General features: G+C 35.8%; 1 protein-coding gene across 1 annotated transcript; it reads left to right on the forward strand.

Moving 5' to 3' along the window:
* Positions 1-310: 310 nt before the first annotated feature.
* On the forward strand, positions 311-23966 carry LOC109060910 (Krueppel-like factor 12). The gene is made up of 6 exons (XM_019078062.2): positions 311-478; positions 11557-11638; positions 13714-14263; positions 16946-17084; positions 22116-22273; positions 22374-23966. The coding sequence occupies exons 2-6, from the start codon at positions 11573-11575 to the stop codon at positions 22565-22567; spliced, it is 1107 nt and encodes a 368-aa protein (XP_018933607.2). The 5' UTR covers positions 311-478; positions 11557-11572; the 3' UTR covers positions 22568-23966.
* The last annotated feature ends 219 nt before the right edge of the window (positions 23967-24185 follow it).

A 24185-nucleotide genomic window follows, 5' to 3' on the forward strand; every position in this document is an offset into this window, starting at 1 on the left:
ATGCTATTAATTTTATTTATTTTTATATTTTTTTTTTTCAATTTTGAGTATAATTAGAGATTTCTCGGCCTCCATTTCCACCAAAAAATAAAAAAAATATAAAAGTTAAAATGAACTCTACTGACATAAAGACTCACAACATTTTCACAGTCTGGCACCTTCTCTCTCATATGCTCATACAGTACATACACACACAAACACACACACAGTGCTTGTCCTCTCGCCTGGCAGCCTGAGGGTCCACCCCCTCTCTTCATTCAGCCTGGTCATGTGACCCGAGCTCTGTGAGTAGAACAGCACCGTGTGAGCCATCCATTCATTTCCTCCTGAGAAACACACGGCGGCGGAGGAGAGACAGAGAGAGCGAAGGGGGTCACATCAGAAAGTGCGACAGGAAAACAAGACAGAAAAGAGGGAGGCAGAGGGACACTGTAAGGATAGTGGTTCTCGCTGTCAATTACTGAGGTTAATAAACAAGGTCAGTAATATCTAATGTTATTTTTATTTTATTTTTCAGGTTATCACTACTTAGACTGCTAGTTTGTGAAACTATGGACCTGTCAGCTGTCATTTAAAAGCCAATTAAAATTGTAAATAAGAATTCCTTAAAGTCTTTATTTTATGAATAAAAAAAATTATTAAAAAAAAAATGTTATGACTATTTAGAGTTTTAAGTGTTAACCAATTTGTACATTTAATAAGTAAAATTTAAGAGCTCAAATTGAATAGCATAAGAGTTCTTATTAATGTGACAGAAGTACTATATTGTTCGGTAGTTCTTTATAACTTTTATTGCTGTTGACTTATTTGTATTATTTATTTTACTCAAGTGTATTGCTGATCAATTTATACAATGAATAACCTCACAGTATTGCGGTCTTTGTTGCATGTTTTCTCTTCCTATTTGTTTCATGTCATATAAGGGCTGATTTCAAGTAAATAAATAGTTATATGCACAGTTATTAATGTTACATAATTGCTATATAATGGGTTTGTTTTTCTTATGGGTAATTACGAAAGACTCCAGGATTGCATTTACTTCCTTTTTCTTACTCTCTCTTTCTGTTTGTATTATACTTTTGTAAAAACTGCTACAAAATTCGGTGATACAACGATACATGATAAACGTAAATACAAGAATTGCACAGAAGAGCAGTAGCTTTGTTGTAGACCAGTAAGGAACTAGAGCTTGGTTGCATCTGTTGGTCTGATTTGGCATGGATGATTTTCTCTCTCTCCATCTACCAGTGGTTTATTTCTCAAGTATGTGACATGGTATTCCTAGCCAAGTCAATCAGACCTTCAAAGCGCTGAAAAATAATTAGACACCATCCAAAGAAACCACAGTATTATTAGAGTTAAATACGATTTAAGTAGCTATAAATATACAGCATCCTCTGCACCGCAGAACAGAAACCGCACCTGAGAGTTCCTCCAGAGTGTTGATCAGTGTCTGGTGTCTGTCGCGTCTGCACCGGATGGGCTTTGTGCTGCAGTTGCATGGTGAGGAAGTTTGGGGGTCAATGGGTCTCGTGTTTTTGGAAGCATTTCTTCACCTGAAATGTCAATAAAATAAGCTAACTTTCCTCTCGCTGTGGCGCTTGAATGACCCAGTGAGGCAGCTGTAGCTCTGCAAGGTTAACCGCTGGGTTGGTTGTTGTTGTAGATGGTCTTTAGGAACACAAAGTAGGCGAGAAATAGAGCTGTTGAAGGGTGAATGTGTGGGCTTCGTCAAACAAGATCTGAATCAATAGTTTGAAGGGGATGTGAATCAGGTGTGGAATGAGTTTTGTGTTGCAAGTTTTTAGAATCCATGTAATAGACTTGAAACCCATCCAGGGTGTTTCCCTGCCTACGGTCCGAGATGTTAGGCTCCAGCATCCCCACAACCCATAAATCAACTGATTTTATATCAAAGTTTAAAAATGTGTTTTCGGTGGAAGGTATCTATGTAAAAATTGTTGTGGTTTTGTCAACACTTGTTATGTTTATTCAGATATGATGCGATGTTTGTTATGACTCAGATTTCAGTAGTCGATACAATTGTGAATCGGTTTCAGTTTTGAAAACACAGCAAACCTACTGTGATACTGAACCTTTATTTTAAAAATAAAATCGAATTAAATTAAATAATAAACTTTAAATGAATAATAAATATTTTGCAGTGTTTTTTAGTTGTTTTTTTTTAAGAAATAAACTTAACTAAACTTTAATTTAAATAAATAAATAGTGTACTGTAAACAGTTTTGATGTTTTTGAAGTATGTATTATTTATTTACTATGTAAATAATAATAAAGAACAATGAAATAAACCCATCTGGTCTTTGATAAATAAACAAACAAATAAACAAACATACATACATAAATAATGTAAGCATATCCGTTGAAATTTTGTAATAAAGTAAAAAAAAGTGTAACGTAAACATAGTTTAGTTTCAAAGCATTAATGATTTATTTACTATATAAATAATAATAAAGAGCAATGAAATAAACTGAACTGAACTTTAGTTAAAAAAACAGACAAACAATAAAATGTAAATAGCAATAAATTATGCTTGTCAATATTGTTGTTAATTAAGAAATAAATAATTCAGCATCTGTCACTGGGGCAGTACTCTTTCGAAAGGTTCACCTTAGTACCTTATTAACCCCTAAGATCGCATATTAGTACAATAAATGTAGGTATCATTATTAAATGCTACACAGTAGTACCCTCTGAAAGGGCATTGCCCCCATGACAGCTGCCCTTTGTTTGGATAGTGCATAATATACAGTGGAAGGTAAGTGGAAGTACATTAGGACCACGCAAGGTGCGCGGATATGACATTTCAAAACATATTCCAGTCTTATATCACCTTTTAACAGTCACTATCTCTGTATACATTTATAACTCAAGCCAAAAAAGACAAGCTGTTTAACCAACATGTACATTTGTTAATTCACACGTGCAGCTGCTTTCACAGAGATAACACTCAAATTGGTATCGAATTGAGTACTCAGTGATACCAATACTACAGAAATACTGGTATTGTTAAATGTTTAAAGTACCCAAAGATAAGCTCAATCTTTTGCTTTCAAACTGATTTTCGGTGAACACCATCTCTTCTTGGCATAGAAACCCAGATGCTTGCACGCAGCCATGCACTTACATACACCTACACAAATGTGCATGCAGAACAGAAATCAGAGGAACTAAATCTCCTTTATGAGTCACCAACCTACAAAGAGTGAAGTGGCAGGGAGGTTCCTGTACAGTACGGGAAACAGCAGCTCTCCCTAGTGACCGCCTGGTCCATTAAACTGAGCTCTGCAAAAGGTCTACAGCCAGAGCCTGTATAGCGGATGCACTTCCTGTGAACACTTTGACTGAACTTTGACCTCTGCCCCCAGGGCCTCTCCTGGTGGGGCCTGACACTCCAAGAGGGAGTGAGTTTCATGTGGAATCTTTTCCTGGTTAGGGATCTGTCAAAGCCAGACAGTTGTCTTCAGCCCCACTGCTGCTGTCAGGGCGAATTACTTTGGAAAAAAGCTAAAAGCTGCACTTTTTCTCGACCTCTTTATGTCTTGCTCTCTCTCTCTTCGCTTCTTTCTGTCTCTTCTTTGGTTTTCACCTGCAGTTGCTCGGTCTTGTTCGCTTTCTCCACTTTTCCCCAGTCTTTAGTTGCAGCTGTGAGTTTTCAAGCCTCACCGAGGGCAGAGAAGGAAAAACAATTCTTACCCAGCCCTGTGTGAGCATGCACTGCTGGAAAACAAACACAGCTGCCTTGCTCATTACGAGCAGGGGCATCATAACACTCAGGGAAGAAGGTTAATATCGTTCAAGGGGTAAAAATGCATGTCTTTTGATTATGTGAAAAGAAAAATGAGTGTTTGTTAGTCATTATCTGTTTTGGAAGTTTTGGAAGGGCTGCGTAATCTCTAGCGATCACATCCTTTCCTGTCCTCCTTTCCTTCTGCTTCCCTTCTCTCTTTGCTTCTTTTCTGTAAGTTTACTCTTTGTATGATGTCCGGGTTCTGAGTGGTTAGCGGTCACGCTAGTTAGCATGCTTGGTTACTGGCATTCAAGCTGTGCTTTAGGGGCTGATTCTTTTCTGGCACTGCTCTAGAAGAGGCTCAGGCTTTCCCACAATGCTCAGGACAGCTGGGGAGGGCTATCACTGCCCCCAGAGTCTGCACAGCCTAATGGGAATGCGGGCAGATCTCTTCCAGCTGTTAAACAGGCAAGACTTTCAAACACCTTGGTGGGTGGTTATTTGGACTGAGCGGCATATTGAATATTCATAATATATATGCAATGCTTTTCTGGTTAAGTAAAATGAATCAATATTGTAAATATTGTGATTTTGATTTGTCTTGATGGAAATTTCGCAGCCTTTCCTCGTCTCACAACTTAAATAGTGTGTTTAATTGGTCCAGTCTTTTTGCATGAATCATTTCTTCAGTTTTAGATTTAACATTTAATGTCACTATTCAAAAACGCACACACATGGAATTCTTTTTAGCTAAATATTTGATTAGAAATGTTAAATTTATATATATATAGATAACTCCCTTTACTTCTCTGTAGATTTTATGAGGTCCTATATACAACAAAGCCGCAATAAACAATACCATAAACAAAACTACTGAATCTGAAAGTAAACAATTTTAAAATAAATAAAATGTAGGTATTAAAAATACATTTCTGTTTAGTACTATATCTCTTTAAATATGAAATATTCTAAAATATTAAAATATTAAATGTTCTTTCATGTGTTAATTTTGGGTGAAAGTAGTGTGGAGAACATGCCTATAAATATTTTAAATAAGTTGTTGCTTTGAACATTGCATTTTAATGAGCAAATTTAATTATGTTTCAGAGCAAATATATATATACTGTATCGTTAGCTATAGTGTCCAGCCAGAATGGTTATAATCATGCAATAACCACACAGACAGTGTGTGTCTTCTCAAAACAGTACAGATTGTCATCAATTTCCTTCTGTACAAACTGTACACTGCATCTTTTTGAGAGCAATCAGAGGTGTGAAGGCACCAAAAATGTAACATCATACAAAGTGCAAAATGGACTGCTGAGCACAATAATCTCTAGGTTTAACCACAGTTGTTCTTATGAATTATGAATAAGATCAGACAAAATAAAAAATGTGGCTCTTAGAGGCTGTCCTTTAATGGAACCAGGAAGTGACTCCACACAGCCTCTGTATGATAAGTTTGGCTCAAGTCACTGCAGTCAAATGACCTGCATTAATGATTTGATGGTTGCCCCATTTATTCATTTTAATTTATTTATTTATTTGTGTTTCTCATTCTCAAGGAGCACATTTTTTCTTAAACTCTTTACTGTCGACGCCTTGTGTTGCGCAATATTGTCTAATAACATGGCCTTCAAATATTGCGCAACCTGGTGTGTGCCAGACCTCTGATAATAAACAGTTTGACGGCATGCGGTTCAACAGTTCAAGTCAAATTACACACATCTGTCTCACCCTGTCCAGTGTGGAACACTAGAGAGAGAGAGCTTCAGATGTTTCTGGCCCGCTGTCTTCATGGAAGAGAGCACAGAAAAGCAGTCCAAGCTGTGACCGAGAGGCCATTTGTCATCTTTTTGGCCTGATCTGGGAGCAGGAACGTTTAGTAAGGTCTTGGTATTCACCATTGTAAAACTGATCTCAAACCTGCACTAGTACATGTCTTACAGCACGCTGTGCAGCGTCAGAAAGAAGCAGATGAAGAAGAAATTACAGACAGGAAGAAGGTAGAGAAAAAAATGTAGACTGCATTTCAAGGTTTAGTTTGCAAAACAGGAAAAACAGTTTTTGACACTTTCACTCTTCTGAGCACACTGGTACTTTCATCGATTTGATATTCTGTGAGACAGAAAAAACACTTGTTGGACACTTTGACAGACTTTCCACTCACAGACACAAAGACTTGACCCGCTGTCACCTGTATGGCAAGAGGCAAGTATGGTCCCACATGAGGTCAGTAAATACTAACCTATGCGCTCCTCACACTGACAGATTTAAACAGAGGGGTTCCAGGCTCCCCTCAAATCAATAACAGATGTGTTCAACAAACGTGTTCACTCCTAGTTCTCTCTGAAGGCAAGTGGAAAATGCAGAAGCCTGATTTCTGAGCTAAATTTGAAGAATCTGCAGGAGACGTTATGTAGTGTTTATTTTCTTTAAAGATTGTGAGGAGCAGATGAATCTTCACACAAAGCATTGATTGTGAAGGCCATTTCACCCATGAAGAGCATTCAAGGATTTCATACACCAACATCTTGTCTGGAATATTTATTATTGTAGCCATAATGCCAAAATCTCTTTACAACTATTGATGATAGATCACCACTAGATGTGTGAAATGGGCGACCAAGAGGTCAGTCAGTTTGAGCAAGAGTCCCTGAACGATCACTGACTCTCCAGATGTACTGTAGGGGGTTTTGATGAAACCAGAATTTTTTTATTAGAATTGTTACTATTTTTGCTTTTACCAAATTGATCTCTCTCTCTCTCTCTCTCTCTCTCTCTCTCTCTCTCTCTCTCTCTCTCTCTCTCTCTCTCTCTCTCTCTATATATATATATATATATATATATATATATATATATATATATATATATATATATATATATATATATATATACCTGTATATTACATCAGAATACTTCTGCCCATACAAAATACAGAATATTCTGCCCTTAAATGTACCAGACCACTTTCACATTTATTGTACCACATTGTGAAAGTGCTCTTTTGTTTCATATAAACACAACTGCTGCCATTTGTTTGTCTCAGTTATTAAATAGTAAAAATGAGCTCAGAGGTCTCCAGTATGAATATTATTTTTAATACTGTTAGTGTTCCTCTTGTTGCCTGATTGTTCGTTACAGTTTTTTTTTTTGTTGTTGTTGTTTTTTTTGTGCGTAATGCATTATGGTCATTTACAGGTATGATTTTAAAATCGTTTAAATCAAAACATTATTTCAACATAATTTTCTTGATTCACAGAAGCTTAAAGTCTGATGCAAATAAGGAAATTAAATATTTGTATTCAAATCACTATTTTGTGTTGAACCCTTAACCATGTGGCTGTGTAATGAACAGAATAAGGTAAATCCAGCCATTATCCCTGACTGTACAATGTCTCTTATATAATCACAATACCTTATAGTGTATTTTATTTTCTACACCAAAACAAATTGATCAACTGTTAAAAGACTAGCCAACACAGTAGTAGTGTTTCTGTATTTCTCCATGTTTTGAATCAATCAGTTGAGTGAATGTTTCAGTAACTCACTCATAAAGACTATTACCTTTTTCATTCCTAAAAAAAAATCAGTGTTGTTGAACAAATTGATTCTTGAGTGTATCTCCTCTGGGTAACCACAGTTAGCACAGTTTGAGAACCACTTATGATTTAGTAGATTTTCTCAATTATAAGAGACTAATAGGAACAAAAAGAGAACAGGAACCAAGAATGAGAAAACATTATTTATGAGCCTATTTAGTGGAATGACATGTTCAGATGAAATTGTTCAGAGATCTGCTGAACAAGGAGAGTCAGTTCAGAGGACTGGAATGTTTACATTAGTGGCCACAACTGTTCCTGGCATTGTTTTACTGCAAAGGCCTAGCCAATCAGTTTTTAAACATTGCTGTGCACCCACAGTTGATTCAAATAGTGTAACAGCACACCTCTCCCCAGCAATTCCACTCTTACACACACACACATACACAGTCTTCTTCTCTCCCTCAATTTTTCTCTCTTGGAGGTTTGACAATGTCCTGGCTCTATCCGACAGAAGTTGTCCTGCCAAGGAAAATGAGCTCTGTTGAAATGGAAAGTCTGAAGTCACTCAGGGCTTTTTGGCAAAAGACAATTACGCAAAGCAGGAGCATCTAGAAGAAATCTGCATCTTGGGGATGGATCCAGAGCAGTGTCTTTGGTTCTGCTCAGTTTTTCAGCACATAGTTATTTCGATCAATTTAAAAAGGAGAGGTCTGATCTTGGAGCTGTACTCCAAAGCTTTGTGAGTAAAGATACAGATGTGTCTGTTATCTAACCAGGGGAGGAAGGAGAGAAGGGAAGAGTGGAGATGAGGGAGATGTTTGTACAGGAGACATTGTGGGTGAGGTTTGAGGCTGGTTATCAGAAGTATGCCAGTGGGCAGGAAGGAGCTCTGACCTGAGGTCACATTCTGATGAAACTTGCCAACTTCCCAGAAAAAATGTTGAGTCACTACTTTCTCTCTGAGTGAAAACTACCAAAGATTATTTGCTTTGTTATAGACCTCATCTGATCTGAATAGAGATTACATCTAACCTTGGTTGACTAAATAAAGGTTCCAACAGATTTTGACATTAAGCATGTTACTAAACTAATTATCCAATACTTTAATATTGACTGACATATCAATAAACATTGGCACAATCATGTTACTAAGCTAATGATTCAATAGTACACACTCAAATAAATGATAACATTGGAATACTGGATAATATTTCAAAAGATTCTGATGTTAGCGTGTTGCTAAGCTAATAGCCCAAACACTTCAACACTTCCCACCTAAATATTGAATATATATATATATATATATATATATATATATATATATATATATATATATATATATATATATATATATATATATATATATATATATTTTTTTTTTTTTTTTTTTTTTTTTTTTTTTTTTTTTTCAATAGCTGACATAATTGGCATAAGCATGTTACTAAGTTAATAACGCATTTTGGATAATATTGAAATGATGGGTAATATTCCAATAGATTCTGATCTTAGCATGTTGCTAAGCTAATGGCCCAATACTTAATTAGCACACAAAAATACTGGATATTCCAAAACCTAGTGAGCAGCCTTTTTGACAACTCTACATTTGACTCACATTTGTTTTCAATAGATTTTGAGGTTAACATGTTGCTAAGCTAATGACCTAATACTTTATTACTAACATGCCATTAGGTAAAACTATTTTTCATTACTGATTGAAATATATTTATACAGTAGTTGGTTAGTCTTAGCCGGTTTAAGCTGGATGTATTTGGTTCAAACTAGTTAAGCTGGTCTCCCAACCTGACCAAGCTGGTTTTAGCTATAGTCACTAACACAAATAACAAAGAATGTCTAAGAAAATCTTCTTTACCAATTCTGTGTAATGACATTCATCACAAATTCACTTCATAATTCAGACCAAGTCATCATAACAGGAAATACAATATACCACAATGACCAACCAACCCCAAACAACAAAAAAACATTCTAATGGCTTCATCTGGGAACTCACAGATGCTTTAAAGATGTTGCATGATGTGTTACTGTACATACAGACATGCGAAGCGGGATGCTGTGGATCATCACCTGGGTGTGGTGTGTTGACTAATGCTTTAAAGTGGAGCTTCTCTGGAAAGAACACTCTTGGGGAAGTGAAGTGTTCTCAGATTGGTGCCATTAAAGTGGGTTTGGGCGTTCTCTGTCATGAAAAACCCAGGAACACATGGACAAAGACAGCATTTGGAAGCAGGGATTTTAAGTGGGCACAGCCCTTCAGACCCCACCCATTTCCTCTGACATCCTGTCTGCCATGGATTACAGTCATGCACACACACACACACACACAAAGAGAGTGAGAGGTAATCTAAGCAGGTCAACAGAAGCCAAAACAGTCAGCAGTTTCCAGTCTCTCTAATGAATCTGCAAACGCTGCAGTAAGAGGAAGAAATAAGGTGATTTCCAGATATAATCCATCTCCTCCGTTTATCAGTGCTGCAGAGTTGTGAGACTGGACTAACCCCATGAACTCCAATAACCAAGGAAGTATTCAAGCTTATGCAATACTTCCGAATGCTCTTTATGCAAGTTTGTGAGCACATAGCTGCCTATGCTTCATTCCTGTAGCGTTAGTTTTAGTGTAATTCATGATGTTGGAATAATAATAACCAGTGGCATGAGAGTTATTTTAAGAATTTGCTCAATTATGATTAAGATAAATGACAAATTGTCCACAATAAAGAAAAGGGAGAAGAAAAAAAAAATCATGTGATGGGCCAGTTTCTTAAAAATATACACTTTGTATTATGTCCATGCTAGTTTCATATTTTTAAACTGAAAAGTTTAAACTGAATGAACCATTAAGTAAAACACTTTCAAAACAAATATAATGAATTATTAAAATCATAACTTTTGGGGGAGTCTCACTACATGATGTTTTACAACCTGAACTGGCCTTTGTTTTGTCATAAAAAAAGTCAAAATATCTCATATTTGAAAAGTTTTGTAATAAGAATGGGCAGCTTTTGCTAGCTAATATAATAGTTTGCTAGCTAGGATATAGTTGAAACACATGACTTTCATTTGCTGACTTTTTAAATATTAATAATCAGTTTTAAAACTTTTTATAAGAAATTTTAATAAGACATCATGCCAAACTATTTTATGTATATAATCATTTTATTCTTTCAATTAGTTTTTTTTTTTTTCAGTTAAAAAACATGATCATAATTGAAGAGGTACATTTAAGTTAATTAATGTATGTATTTATTTATTTTTTTAATCAGTTAATAGATCCTGACAAAATATGAGCATCATGCCATTAACCCATTACCTTGCAATAAATGGCTAGATTTATAATGGCATTACTGAAGCAGTTCATTTGTAGTAACTGCTAGCAGAGGGTGAATGTGTTAGTGAATATAACAGCTTGTCCTTTTGAATTCTAGTAATTTATGCAAGTGTAAATTTCACACCTCTCATTTCCTGCTGTCAGGAAAATGGAAACTATTTGTTGACTTTCAGTACGTCAGCATTTCACATTTATATTTACTAGAGCAAGGTTAAAATTCTCATTGACAATCACAATCTTATAAGGCCAAATCATGAACACACATAATGTCTAACAACTGTCAAATAATCCTGCTGTATAATGGTTGTTTCCTTGCTTAAACTACCTGTGCTTAATGATGTCTTAAGAGAATATAAAAAAACATGGGCAATGTCAGTACAAAATTATGTATCATAACATTCCTGAAGGAGTAATTAATGTCTTGCCAGATGTCATAATTTGGAATTGTTGCTTTAAAATAATCTAAAACAAGATTACATGGCACAGTTTGATTCAGTTGTTTTCATGCTGCTGTGTTCACAATTGGATAAGTAAACAAAAAATGATAAATAATGACTGATAGATCGATTTTTCACACATCAAGGCATCTGTTCCTATCTTGTGAAATACCTCAAGTAGTACTAATAGTAAACACTTCTCAGAGAATGATATATTAATGCTTATTAAACCATCTGGCCTGCTCTCTCACATATGTTCATTGTTATCCTCACACAGTCTCTCCACTGAACTGTCACTAAGCACAGCTCCTATATGATCTGTGAGACAAATCCAAGACTTGTGTCATCACAGTTATACCAAAACATATTTGATTTCTCTGTTCCTCACTATGGCTGACAGTCTGCAGAACAACACAGTGTGATTTAACACTTGAAGTTATTGAAGCCTGACATTGTTTTTCTGCTATCCCTCACAGGAACAGTGCTATCAGGATGTTGATGCTGGATGGGATGCCAGCCCTGCCAGTCAAAATCGATCCTGCAGAGTCACAGAGACGGGTAAGCGGTCAAAGCGATGCGACACAGGTGTAGTCAGAGGCTTTTAAAACTCAAGATGATATGTGATGACAGTCACACTTTATTTTAAGATTGAAGGTAATGTAAGGACTACACATTTTTTGTTACAATTTTTATTGAGATATTGTCAGGACAATTACTTTTACTACCACCATTCATTTCAGTGATTATTCTCATTATAGTAAAAGTCATTTTTACTTTATTTTAACTTTATAAAAAAAATGAACAAAAATCTACACAAATTAAAGGTTTGTGCAACAATACTACAATGATGTGTAAATTCTTTTTATTACAATTTACTAAATTTGATTAGAAAGAGAGGAAGAGTATTGCATGTTGTGATTTACTGTATGTGTGTGTACATACAGTATATATACATGTTATTGTTATTATAATCATTATTATTATTACAATAATAAGAACATAGCAACGAGAATCTTTTGCAGCATTGCAATGATAATATTTTGATGTTTATGCAAAATATAATTACTTTCTTTAAACTCTGGAGTGAAATATCAGGAGGTTTTTCTTAGGAAATCAGGACATTTTCTTGAGATTCACTATACTAAGTGACAGTGCTTTATCTTTAGTGTACATTGTATTGCTTGACTAGAGGTTTAGTTTAAGGTGTCCTATGCTTTTAGTCTTCAGGATACGTGCCAGAATTTCAGGCTTGACCAAATAAACATAAATAATGCTCCCCAGTCCTAAAGCTCTCTCTTCATTTCCATGCACAGCTAAACCCACACACAATATTTTGCACCCAGTTTTACCCGTTTAAACAGTTGTCGTTGTCGTGTCGTTGATCAGGTCGAGTGCAGGATATGCGTAGGCCATGCAGCTCAGCTTTGAAGCATGTTAAATCAACAGGCAGTGCAGTCGCTGAAACGTGCTTCTTGTTTGAGTGGGCTCAAAGCCAAGACCCCTTTCTTGGAAATGCATTGCTCCCCTCTATTAAAGCCATCCTCACAAGAAGCTCTTCGGATTCGGAAAATTAGCCATAATGACTGGTAGCCCCCCATATGGGGGGATGGATGTGGGCCATGCAGGAGGGGAGGGATAAGAAGGTGGGAAAGGTGAAGCATGAGTCGGGAGAGAGAGAAATGGGGTAGAGATGAAGTTTCAAAACATGTTCCATTTCGGCTGAACAGCCTCCAAGTCAACCACAGCAAAAAACAGAAGGGAAATTTTTGGGCTAGAAATAATGCTGCCAGCAGACCACTTTTTGTCCATGGATTCACTAGGTCTGAGTGAGTGCTTCTGACATCTTTGACTGCAATGTTTTGTCGATTTACTGATGTTAATTTAGGATAACAGCTGAGTCAGTAAATGTCAAAAAGACAACAAACACCCTCAATACTGTAGGTGTCTTCAGCCTCCTGCAGCATGCAACCTTAGGTTATTTCACTTAAAATCGCTTACCAGTCATTAAAAGCATATAGTATAATCCTTCCTTCTATTCAGTGATGGACCTGGTTATAAGTGGCATGTGCTGAATTTGTTTGATCAAAACTACATTAAAAACAATATAAAATAAAACAATTAACGTTTTTTCAGCAGCCATTACTCCAGTCTTCAGTGTCACACAATCGTTCAGAAATCATTCTAATATGCTGATTTGCTGCTCAAGAAACATCTTATATTTATTAAAATATCAGAGAATTTAATAAAAAAAAGCAGTTTTAATGTAAGAGCCAGCACGTCTTTTTGTAGCTTGTAGGCTTCCTTATTTTAGCTGTACAAAAACAGCCTGTTACGCTGCTTGATACTGTAAACTGGTGTATCATATTATTTGAATTTATTATCATAAACACTGGTTTCTGACACAAACCACTTGACCATTTACTGCACTTTGTTATTCTTCTAGTTATTTACCTATTGCAGCTAATGAATCTGAAGTCTCACACACTCACAGAAAATAGCATAACTGGTCGTTTCAAAATAAGGTAGATAAAATATGTCTAAAATATACATTTTAATAAATTAATAGATAGAACAAAACACCCAAAAATGAAAGTTCTGAAAAAACTGATTTTATTTAGTCTCTTTCCTCTCAGTCTCCTGTGATCCATGACTACACAGAGATGGGCGTGCTAGTGTTGAACCGCAGATTTCGGACACCATCAGATGATAGACGATTCCTGTCCGACCCCTTCCAGATGCAAACAGAACCCGTGGACCTGTCCACCAACAGAGCCAGAACCTCCCCATCACTTTCAGCTTCATCATCTTTATCCTCATCTCCCTCGTCGTCCTCATCATCAATACGATTTTGTCCACGGTCCCCTCCTTCCGGCAAATCTGTGTCATCTTCATCACCGTCATCATTATCTATGCCTTCATCCTCCTCCACTTCTGTCATAACCCCCGTTCCTCGTTTGAAGATGTCTCCAGTGGTGGCCTCTCCCCCGTCCAGGAGTCTCAGGGGGCAGTCGTTTTTGCACATACCCCAGCTGATGCCTCCTTGCTCCAGCCCGGTCCACCTCCACCCACGCCGTGTGCCGGTGGTGGTGCACCCCATGCCGCTGGTCTATCATGGAGTAGGATCACTGGGAAACAGCAGGCTCATGATGCCGCTGCTGGAGGAAAACAGGATGCACAGGAAAGGTGAGTCAGAAGCTTGTTCACTCAGCTTGATTGTCTTAGTGACCTTACAACAGATAAATGACTGGCAGCCCAAATGGCCAATGAAATTGTTGCACTGATAAGACTTGTTGTTGTCTGCCATTTTGTCCATCAAACTGAACTGTGTCTAACATACAAATTAAATTCCCAACATTATGGTAAAACAATTGCACATGTAATTCGATACTAGGTATTCAGAGAGGCAAGTCAATGGAGATTCACTCATTCCATTCCATTCAATTCCTGAAACCATATAATATTTTTTTTTTTGAAATAAGATAAAATATAAAAACTTAAACTTATTTCATTTATATTTTATTTCAGCTAACTGCCAAACAATTTTTTTTATTTATTTTAACTTAATATACTAAAATAACAAAAACTAAAAAAAGAAAAAAAAACGACAGACATTTTAACAAGCATAAAAATGACAAATACACACACAATTACGATTTACTAAAATTACTAAAACTTTATCTAAAATTATGAAAAAAAAAAAAAAATATATATATATATATATATATAGCCTATATATATAAACATTTAAAGCATTAATAAATACTACATTAGTATCTCAATACTAAAATAACATTTTGAATTGGATCAGACTGAACAAATAAATGTGCGAATTTTGAATGATCGTCTAAAAGCAAAACAGCTCTACATTTGCACAAACAGAAGGAAAAGTCAAATACAGTATTGTGGATGTTTTTAGAAAGAAGAATAACTGATTGGTTGTTGTTTTATTGAACTATGTTCATTTTACACTTCCCATGATTTTTTTTTTTTCATTATATACAAAGACTACATACATGCAGCCAAAGTTTCTTTAAAAAAAAGGGGGGGGAAAAAACATATTATTATCCATTTGCATAAGCACAAAGTGTCCGCTATGTACTTTTCCTTTGTTTTAATGTCAATATTTATTACGTCGACTGTCCACCTTCTTAGATCTCCACATGTAATTTCAGTATTTTCTCATCATTTGCTGATATATTAAGTGTTTCAACATAGCATGATACAAAAGCTTGTGCTTCCTTTTTTTTTTTTGGTTTAAATATATCACTGTCACAAGGTCACTTGACAGTATCAAGGTCACTTTTGCTGCAAAATTAATCCTCCTGCAAAGTCTTTTCCTCTCTTCCTCTCTCCACTTTCCTCCCTCTTTGTCGGTAGGTGCAAAGTACTGTGTTTCAAAGCCTCTCTTCCGAGTTTCCGTATTCTTGGCAGGATCAGTGACAGAACCCAGAGCCCGGCTGTGTGTTAGACAGGCTCAGCTCTTATGAGTGCAGCTCCATTGTGCTCGTCTCTTTATACTCCTCAAAACAGGCAGCCACTACATCCATGCAGGAAGTTGATGTTATGGCAAAAACTACGCTCAGCTAAATGAGGGCACCTGGGTTTATTAGTGACAAAGTGTATGGCAGAAACACAATAGCAACTGTGATAAGAGGCATTTTTAAAGATACTCAAACCCTTTTTTATATCTAGGAAAGCTTGCCTACGGGCAACAGAGCTGTTTTAATGGACTCTGTGGCTAGGAAGGCTTTCCATTTATTCTTTTACTCTTTTTTATCCTGTTTTTCTCTGGGGGTGGGAAGGTAGAGATAGAGGCTGGAGATGTCCAATGTCATATAACTCTCTCTTTTGTCCTGTATTAGTGTATGTGTGTGTGTTATGTCTTAGAGCTCTTTCTGCTATCAACTGACCAATCAGTGAAGGGTCATTTTTCTACATCAGAAGCACACAGTGTGTGCAAACAAGCAGGTTGACACATAATTAGGCCTGTGCAGTTCACACTTTGATGATCCAATTTCAGTTCATTAAAAAACATTCAAGATCCACACACAGAGACCAGCCCCCTATCTTGAGGGTCCATGCCCTTATGCTCTGCAGTCTCTCATGAAGTATCCATGGCAACAAGACAGGACATGGAATGACACGAATACAACGGAGACCTTTGAAATTGCTATTACAACCAAACAAAACAGAACAAACCAATACAAACACGCCCAGCTCTCTTATTGCAAGAACAGAGTGAACTATATTCTATCATTCGTTTGAGCTAGGAATAGATGAGTTCACTAAAAAATGTATTAGCATTAGTTCTTGAGATTCTTATAACCGAACATCAAAACGTCAGAGCTGCTTAGGTTTAGATTATCAGTGTTTAATGAACTGTAAATCAGTGTTATTTTAGTATTATTATATACTAGTATTTATTAACATTTGAAATTGGCTTTTATGTTTAATTTTAGGTTTGCTTTTGTCAATTTTAAAAGGGGGGGGGGTATATTTTTGCTTTTGTAAAACAAAACAAAAAAGTAAGGTACTTTCATGAACTTGTGTGTTTATGATGTATTATAAAACACTTACAGACATATAAGTGTATAGACATACCTACATAAATTAGTTACATGTGTAACTACAAGCAGGTATTTAAAAAAAATAATATTAGTGTAATGTAAACATGCATGTACATAATAAGCACTTTTTGTCTATTATTTATTTAAATTTGAATGCATAGTAGTTAAAGACACTATAATATAAGGTGAGTCCAATTATTTTTCTTTTTTTCAGATTGTAGGTTAACTCTGGAGGTTTAAGAAATGATTTGGTCACATGTGAGTATTGTAAATTCAACTGCACCAACCTTTTATCCAGTCACGCAGAGAATCGCAGATGGACTGTCACCGCGGCGATCTTTGAGTGACAGCGAGGATGATGACCTGCCCAACGTGACCTTGGAGAGTGTGAATGAAACAGGATCCACTGCCCTGACTATCGCCCGCGCTGTGCAAGAGTAAAGACACCTCCATTAATATACAATATGTACAATCCTATCCTATCTATCATTATGATATATAATGGTAATTTTCAGAGCTCACTTTGATGCAAAATGTCCAGGATGACAAAGATTTTAGATTGTGAAAGGGACCCAAGCAGTTACAAGGAGAATCACACTGAGATATAAACACGGGAGCGATGCTGGCATCCAAAGAGGTGTTTATTTAAAGCAGATGTGCAAAATGTGCAAATAAAAATGTTTAAGAGCATAAAAACAGTACTAACTCCCCTCTACACGACTGAGGCCGGAGTTTACCGCACTCAAGCAGCGCTACAATAACCTTGTTCGACTTGCTCTTAACAATCCGTCCACTAATTCCCTTTACTACTAGTGACAGCCAACTTATATAAACATCTTTTCTGCTCTTTCTAAATGGAACATACCATTTTTATAAAATAAACTCTTGTCTCTCCATCTGATTAATAAATAAGTACATAAGATAATTAAGAACAGTTAAATCCAACATAGGTTAACACAATAGAAAGGATGGATAAAACCAAAACATACTGTAACATAATCTCCTTTAAGGCCCTGCCCACTGTGCTAAAACAGGAAATATACACCAGCAAACCCCACGTAAATATTAAAAGAAAAGAAAAAATGCACAAGAACAGTAAGAACACAATAAAAACAGTGATGGAAGCCTCCATCACATAGATATTTAAAAGTAAACAGATATTTTAGACATTTTAAAAGTAAAAAAAAAAAAAAAAAAAAAAATAGTGTGTTAAAATTAATGATCTTTTTAAATAAAGAATTGGATATGGCATTATCAGCATTATTAGAAAGCAACAGGGACAAAGGCAAATGGCTGGCAGTGCTGTCTAAATGGCAGGTGCCAGTATGATTTATAGAACAAAACAAATCAAAAAAAAAAAAAATCATGTAGTGTTTGTATACATACTGTATCTATGAAGTTATAGTCTAGGGACAAAACTTGAAATTTGACAAAACCACCCTGGAGACAAAACTGGAAAAACTATTCATAAATTATTCCAGTAATATTTTTATTAAAAAATTATTGTTTTATTTTTATTATTATAATTAGATATACCTTCTCCAAAAAAAAAAAAAAAAAAAAGTACTAAAGCTGTCACTGGGATGGCACCCTTTCTCTTAAAAGGTGCAAATTAGTACTGTACATTTACATGTAAGTACCTAGATGGTACATATTAGTACTTTTTGAAAAGGTACCTTACAAGTGACAGCTTTTGTTCCTGTTATTCTGGGTGTACTTATATTTTTACAGGTTTGGCGGATGCTTACCTGATTTAAAGCATATTCAGGGTAAATATTTTGCGAGTATTTTCGCTCCCTTGAAATGGAACGGATGACCTTGTTTAACCAGTTGAGCGCCAGGAACTGATTTCAGTCTCAGAGGGAGTGTGTGCTTCAGGTTGAATGTGTTGTGGACACAGGTGCAGGAGGCGATGCAGTATCCCCTGACCTGTGATCAGCTAGTGAATAATGAATGGACTTTATTATTATTTTTATATTAAACTGATAAACTGGTCTCCGGACAGTGATGCTGCCCTGCACGTCGCCACCACTGGAAAGCCCCTCTGGTGTTCTCCAGTGGGAAACATACAAACAAAAGACGGAACATAAATGACTGTGCTGAGTTTAGTCTGATGGCAGCTGCTGTTTCCCTCCCTGCGTCTCTCTTGTTGACAAGATTGTAACGTTGATTCTTACTGTAAAACTAGATAGAGTTCCTCTGACCTCGTACTAAAAATTCCAAGCCGCATATGAGCACATAATGGAATGTGGAAAATAGTGACAGCATTTTAAAGAATGTAGATATATTGTTTAAAGAAGGAGAAAATATCTAGGATGTTTTCTTTCTTTCTTTTCCTCTTTGGGCCCCAAAAGTGATGGAGTGTGCCAAAAGCTACAGGTACCCCTCGTTGACCCCCCCCCCCCTCCACACACACATTCACTCACACCCTTCACTTCTGCTTCCCAAAAGAAACAGGAAGTAGCTCTGTGGGGGGTCAAAATGCCTATTCTGCCACTTAGGAAAACATTTCCAGTGAAAAGTAGGGTCACCATCTAATTTATCCAGACAAGAAAATACAATTTAATTCAAGAACAGACAGATTTCCCTGATACCAAAAATATGCACAGTAAATGCTGGTGAAAACTGATACTCTCTTTAGATCTTTAATTGACAAATAAGGTAAATAATAATGTACAATGTTGTAGATTTCTGCACAATTTTATTTACATTTCTTAACCAATAGCGCCACCAAACGGAAGTGAAAAAATAATGGCTTTTCGTACAGGTTTTCTAAACCTGCCGTTTGCCATTTGTCGAGCAAATTGATTGAGCCAGTATTGCTGTGTCGGGCTGGTTGGCATATTAAAACTTATTCTTAACCATGAAGCTTAACCCCTTGTCCAAATACCCACACTGCACTTGACCACTTGACTACTTGTATGACGTATTTCCTGAATTTGGTCCAAGTGTTCAAGTGAGCATGAAGACCACAAGTGTGTGTTAAACTTTTCATTACCTGATGGGACACACTTATTGTGTTGTAAAAATGCAAGTGTTTACAGAGCTTTATTTTTATTTTCAATACTTTGCATTTTAAAATCAGCTTCTAACTGTATTTTTATATTATTATTATTATTATTATAATAATAATAATAATAATAATAATATTCAGAAAGAATAAAAAAGAACAAAAACAGAATGCAAACAAAAAACAAGAAGGGTTACATACATTAGCCTAATCCAATGCGCATATTTATGTTAGCTTATAAAAATTACACCATGAAAGGGTTTTACATGCAATAGAATTATTGGAATTTCTTAAAGAGTTTACATACACATCGAAGTCCTTCCTGAAAACAAAAAAAGAAGGTGTTTTCTATGAAAATTTACATTTATGAATATAATATTTGGCAAAAAAAAAGCAATAAATTAATAATAAATTTTAAGTGAGACGTGTGTAGATTCAAAGAGTAACCAAAAAATTTAAAATAAAATAAAATTTGGGGGGTGTTATAAGGAAGTTTGGATATAAATATTTTTTAATAAAATTGGAAAAGTCAACCCAGAACACTTTACAATAAGCACAGTCCCAGAATAAATGACATGATTGTTTCTTCAGACTGAAGACAAAATGAGCAATTGGGGAAAATATTGTTATTAAATTTAGCAAGTTTGGAATTCACCTGGTAGCAATTATGGATAATTTTAATAGAGACTTCAGCAACTTTATTAGATAAAAAAATAAAAAAATAAATTACAAAATTGTCGAAGAAGCCAAAAATCTTCCCAACTTCTAAATGTCTGTTTAATAGTTCCTATGACAGATGACACAATTTAATTTTGTGGCGCTTCTAATTAAGTTACAAAAAGCAGTTGCAAATATTGTAGGCTACAAAATAAATATCACCATTACTCATTGGCACTAATAAAACGTGCAACTCTTTGTTTTACTATAAAATGATATGTAATATCTAATTATTATTTGTATTTAACATACATTGGAAAGGTTTCCGTGACCTCTCGCGAGATCTCGGCAAAACGTCTCACGATTTATTTCCAGAACATGATGCATGCATGATGGGATACACTAAGCCTTGAATACCGCTCCGGTGTAGATTTAGCGTGTGTTAAGGGCACTGCGATTTGGCATTTTTAAGACCTGGGACAGTGTCTTACTTCCTGTCGCGCGCACGCGCTCTCAAGTGGCCAAGACGCAAGCGTGGGTATTTGGACAAGGGGAAACTCTGCAGGACACCGGCCCTCCAGGACCGAGTTTGGTGACTCTGGATTATTCTATTAATATTAGCATAGCTCCCTCAAGTGGTGATTTAAAGTAAAAAAGTAAAAATAATAATATTAATAATAATAATTAATAATATATATATATATATATATATATATATATATATATATATATATGTATATATATATATTCTTTTTTTTCTGATTTGTTTAGATGCATAATAAACGTTGTATTGTTGCAAATTTGCTAATAATGAATACATTTTTATAAATACTGCTCGAACATTGTAATTTATTTAGACATAAATTATTTTGTCTGTCATTTTGAAACAAATTAGCCTACATTAGATCTATATTAGGTTGATTCAAAAAGGTGGGAGCCTCAATTTGGCACAGAGTCTTGTAGCTACTAGCCTAACTATTAAAAGCCTGTTAAAGGTGCTGTATATGATTTTATATATATATATATTATTTTTTTTTTTTACTGTAGTGTATCAGTAGGAAATATCAGTTTACATTTTCAGACATACCTTTTGCCATTAATTAATAATCCAGTGAGATTTTTGTATGCACAAGAAGTCTGACAACAGTCAGTGCTCCACACAGAGATCTGATCTCACTCTAATCAAGTTTATCTGGAATTACATGAAGAAACAGAACAGAAACTGAGACAGACTAAATCCTGTGGCAATGTCTCCAAGATGCTTGAAGAAACCTACCTGCAATTAACAATACAATAGTAAACATTATTGTATTATTGTTAATAATTAATACATTTAATAATTAATATTAGAACATAATTAATTTATTTCTAAATAATATAAAGTCATTCTGAATCAAACTACATAAGACCTGACATTTTATATACAGAGTAGTTTTGTGTGTGTTTGGAGACAAATTTGTGAGCTAAACGCTGTTTGCGGAAGTCTTCATTTGTAAAACTGTTATAATTTTTTTTATTTATATATTTTTTAAATGCATAAAGTTTTCTGGGAGGGGTAGGGGTAGGGTGTTAGTTAGAATTACCTTAAAAATATATAACTGTCTGTATATAAAATCAGTAGAAGTCTATGTAATGTCCCCATTTAGATAGCTAAGTAAACGTGTGTGTGTGTGTGTGTGTGTGTGTGTGTGTGTGTGTGTGTGTGTGTGTGTGTGTGTGTGTGTGTGTGGCTACCATTATCATACTAATCCAAACTGTCTTCGAATGATATCCTTAATTACAAATCATGCTGTCATTGCAGTTCCCTGTTGCCGTTCAGCATTGAGAGCCTGCGGAGGCCCCGCCCATCAGAGTCACCTGACTCAAAGAGGAGGCGCATTCACAGGTGTGAGTTTGAGGGCTGCAATAAGGTTTACACCAAGAGCTCTCATCTTAAAGCCCACAGACGCACACACACAGGTTAGTCAGCCTACATTTCAGGTCATGTTTTGAACAACGTTCTGTTCCTGTCAGCTCCTTTCTTTCTTTCTTCCTTTATATATACATATTTCTCTCTCAGGTGAAAAGCCGTACAAGTGTACGTGGGATAACTGCACATGGAAGTTCGCTCGCTCTGACGAGCTAACACGACATTACCGCAAACACACCGGTGTCAAACCATTCAAATGCAGTGACTGCGACCGCAGCTTCTCCCGCTCGGACCACCTCGCCCTCCACCGCCGCAGACACGCCCCACAAACATGCATAGTGTGAAAAAGACGTTTGGTGGACAATATAAGCAGACAGAGCAGGTCTCTATCTGCCAGTGTCACATGCAGAAGATCTGGAATTAGCTACTCCTCGCACAACAATGAGGTGAAAGACTTAGGAATTTGACAGGAATGAGAGATGGAAGATGTGGTTCATGTATTATGCGATTCACGTGCATTTATATACATTTCCCTCATATGGTTTATCTTCTGCACTTTTATGTGAGGTTTATTCAAAAAGGTGGGAGCCTCAATTTGGCACAGAGTCTTGTAGCTACTAGCCTAACTATTAAAAGCCTGTTAAAGGTGCTGTATATGATTTTTATAAATAAATACAATAGAATCAGTAAGCAACTATTTTCCATGTAAAGATATAGTGTAGTAATAGTAATATCCTTAACAGAGAGTGAAGTCAGAGCCCCCCCAGTGTGTGTAATTTGAGCTTTTCTGTTAGTTTTCAGTAGTCGGGACGGCCGGGGCGTGTTTGTTATTGTATGTGAGCCCTCCCTTTAAAACTGTTGGCATTTATAAAAAGATAATATGGAGCTTTCTGCTTCCACATGCCATGTTTCAATATTAGCAAAATACTTACCTCGTCACTTGCCATTGTTTACAAAAGCCAAAGGTATCTCTATTTCATTATATATCCCATTTTCTTCATGCCGTTTCTCTTGGGGGGCGTGGCCAAACGGAGGGTGGGGGTGTGGCCAAAGCGATTCTTTTATATTTTTGTTTAAAAAACATTGCAGCATTGAGGAGCCTAAATCTATTCAGTGCAAAGCCCACCCCCCCCCCCCCCACCCCAAAACACACACACACACAAAGAAAAAGAGGACAAACAAACATAAAACTTGACATTATAACAATGCATTTACTGAAGGTTCACATTCTAGCTTCAAATTCTTATATTAGAATATCAAATTATATACATATATATAATTATATATTTATATATAACTGAATGTGAGGAGATGGCGTCGTATGCGGGAGACATTCTCTCACACCGTTTTAAACTTTCCTTGCATCATTTGTGCACAAAACTAGTGTAGCAGATGTCTGTATATTTTATAGTCTTTACCATGTGGTATATTATTTTTGTTTGTTTGTATTGTGTGTCATATATTTGTTCTGTATTCTGAGATTTGCACCCTTTTGACCATAAATATGTGATGCCAAAATTTATAGTATTTTACAGGGAGCCCAGTGACTAAAAATCATGAGTGTAAATGATCGTCAAATGAACATTCCTTTTTATTTGAATTTTTTTCTCTTCTACAATGATCTATCTGTAAATGATGATATGGTAAACATTTCAGTTTTATATGGATTTAACTGTGAATTTATACATAAATACAGTATATGTTAGAAAAAGGCATGAATAAAAGCACAGATTTGTATGTACAGAAAAGACTTGTGTGACTTTAAAGACCAATACAAAGTCCCCACCTCATATGCCTCAAGAGTTTAGAGATAAACTGATAAACTTACTGGACAGAAATAAATATAAAAGAGCAATTATAACCGATCAAATAGAACACTGATGGATTTATTCATTTCAAGAATTCTGGTAGATACTGGAGCGACACTATTACGGCAAAATGCTTATTTCTTCATTGAAAGCC

This window comes from Cyprinus carpio, chromosome A1, assembly GCF_018340385.1.
Source record: "Cyprinus carpio isolate SPL01 chromosome A1, ASM1834038v1, whole genome shotgun sequence".
Taxonomy (NCBI): domain Eukaryota; kingdom Metazoa; phylum Chordata; class Actinopteri; order Cypriniformes; family Cyprinidae; genus Cyprinus; species Cyprinus carpio.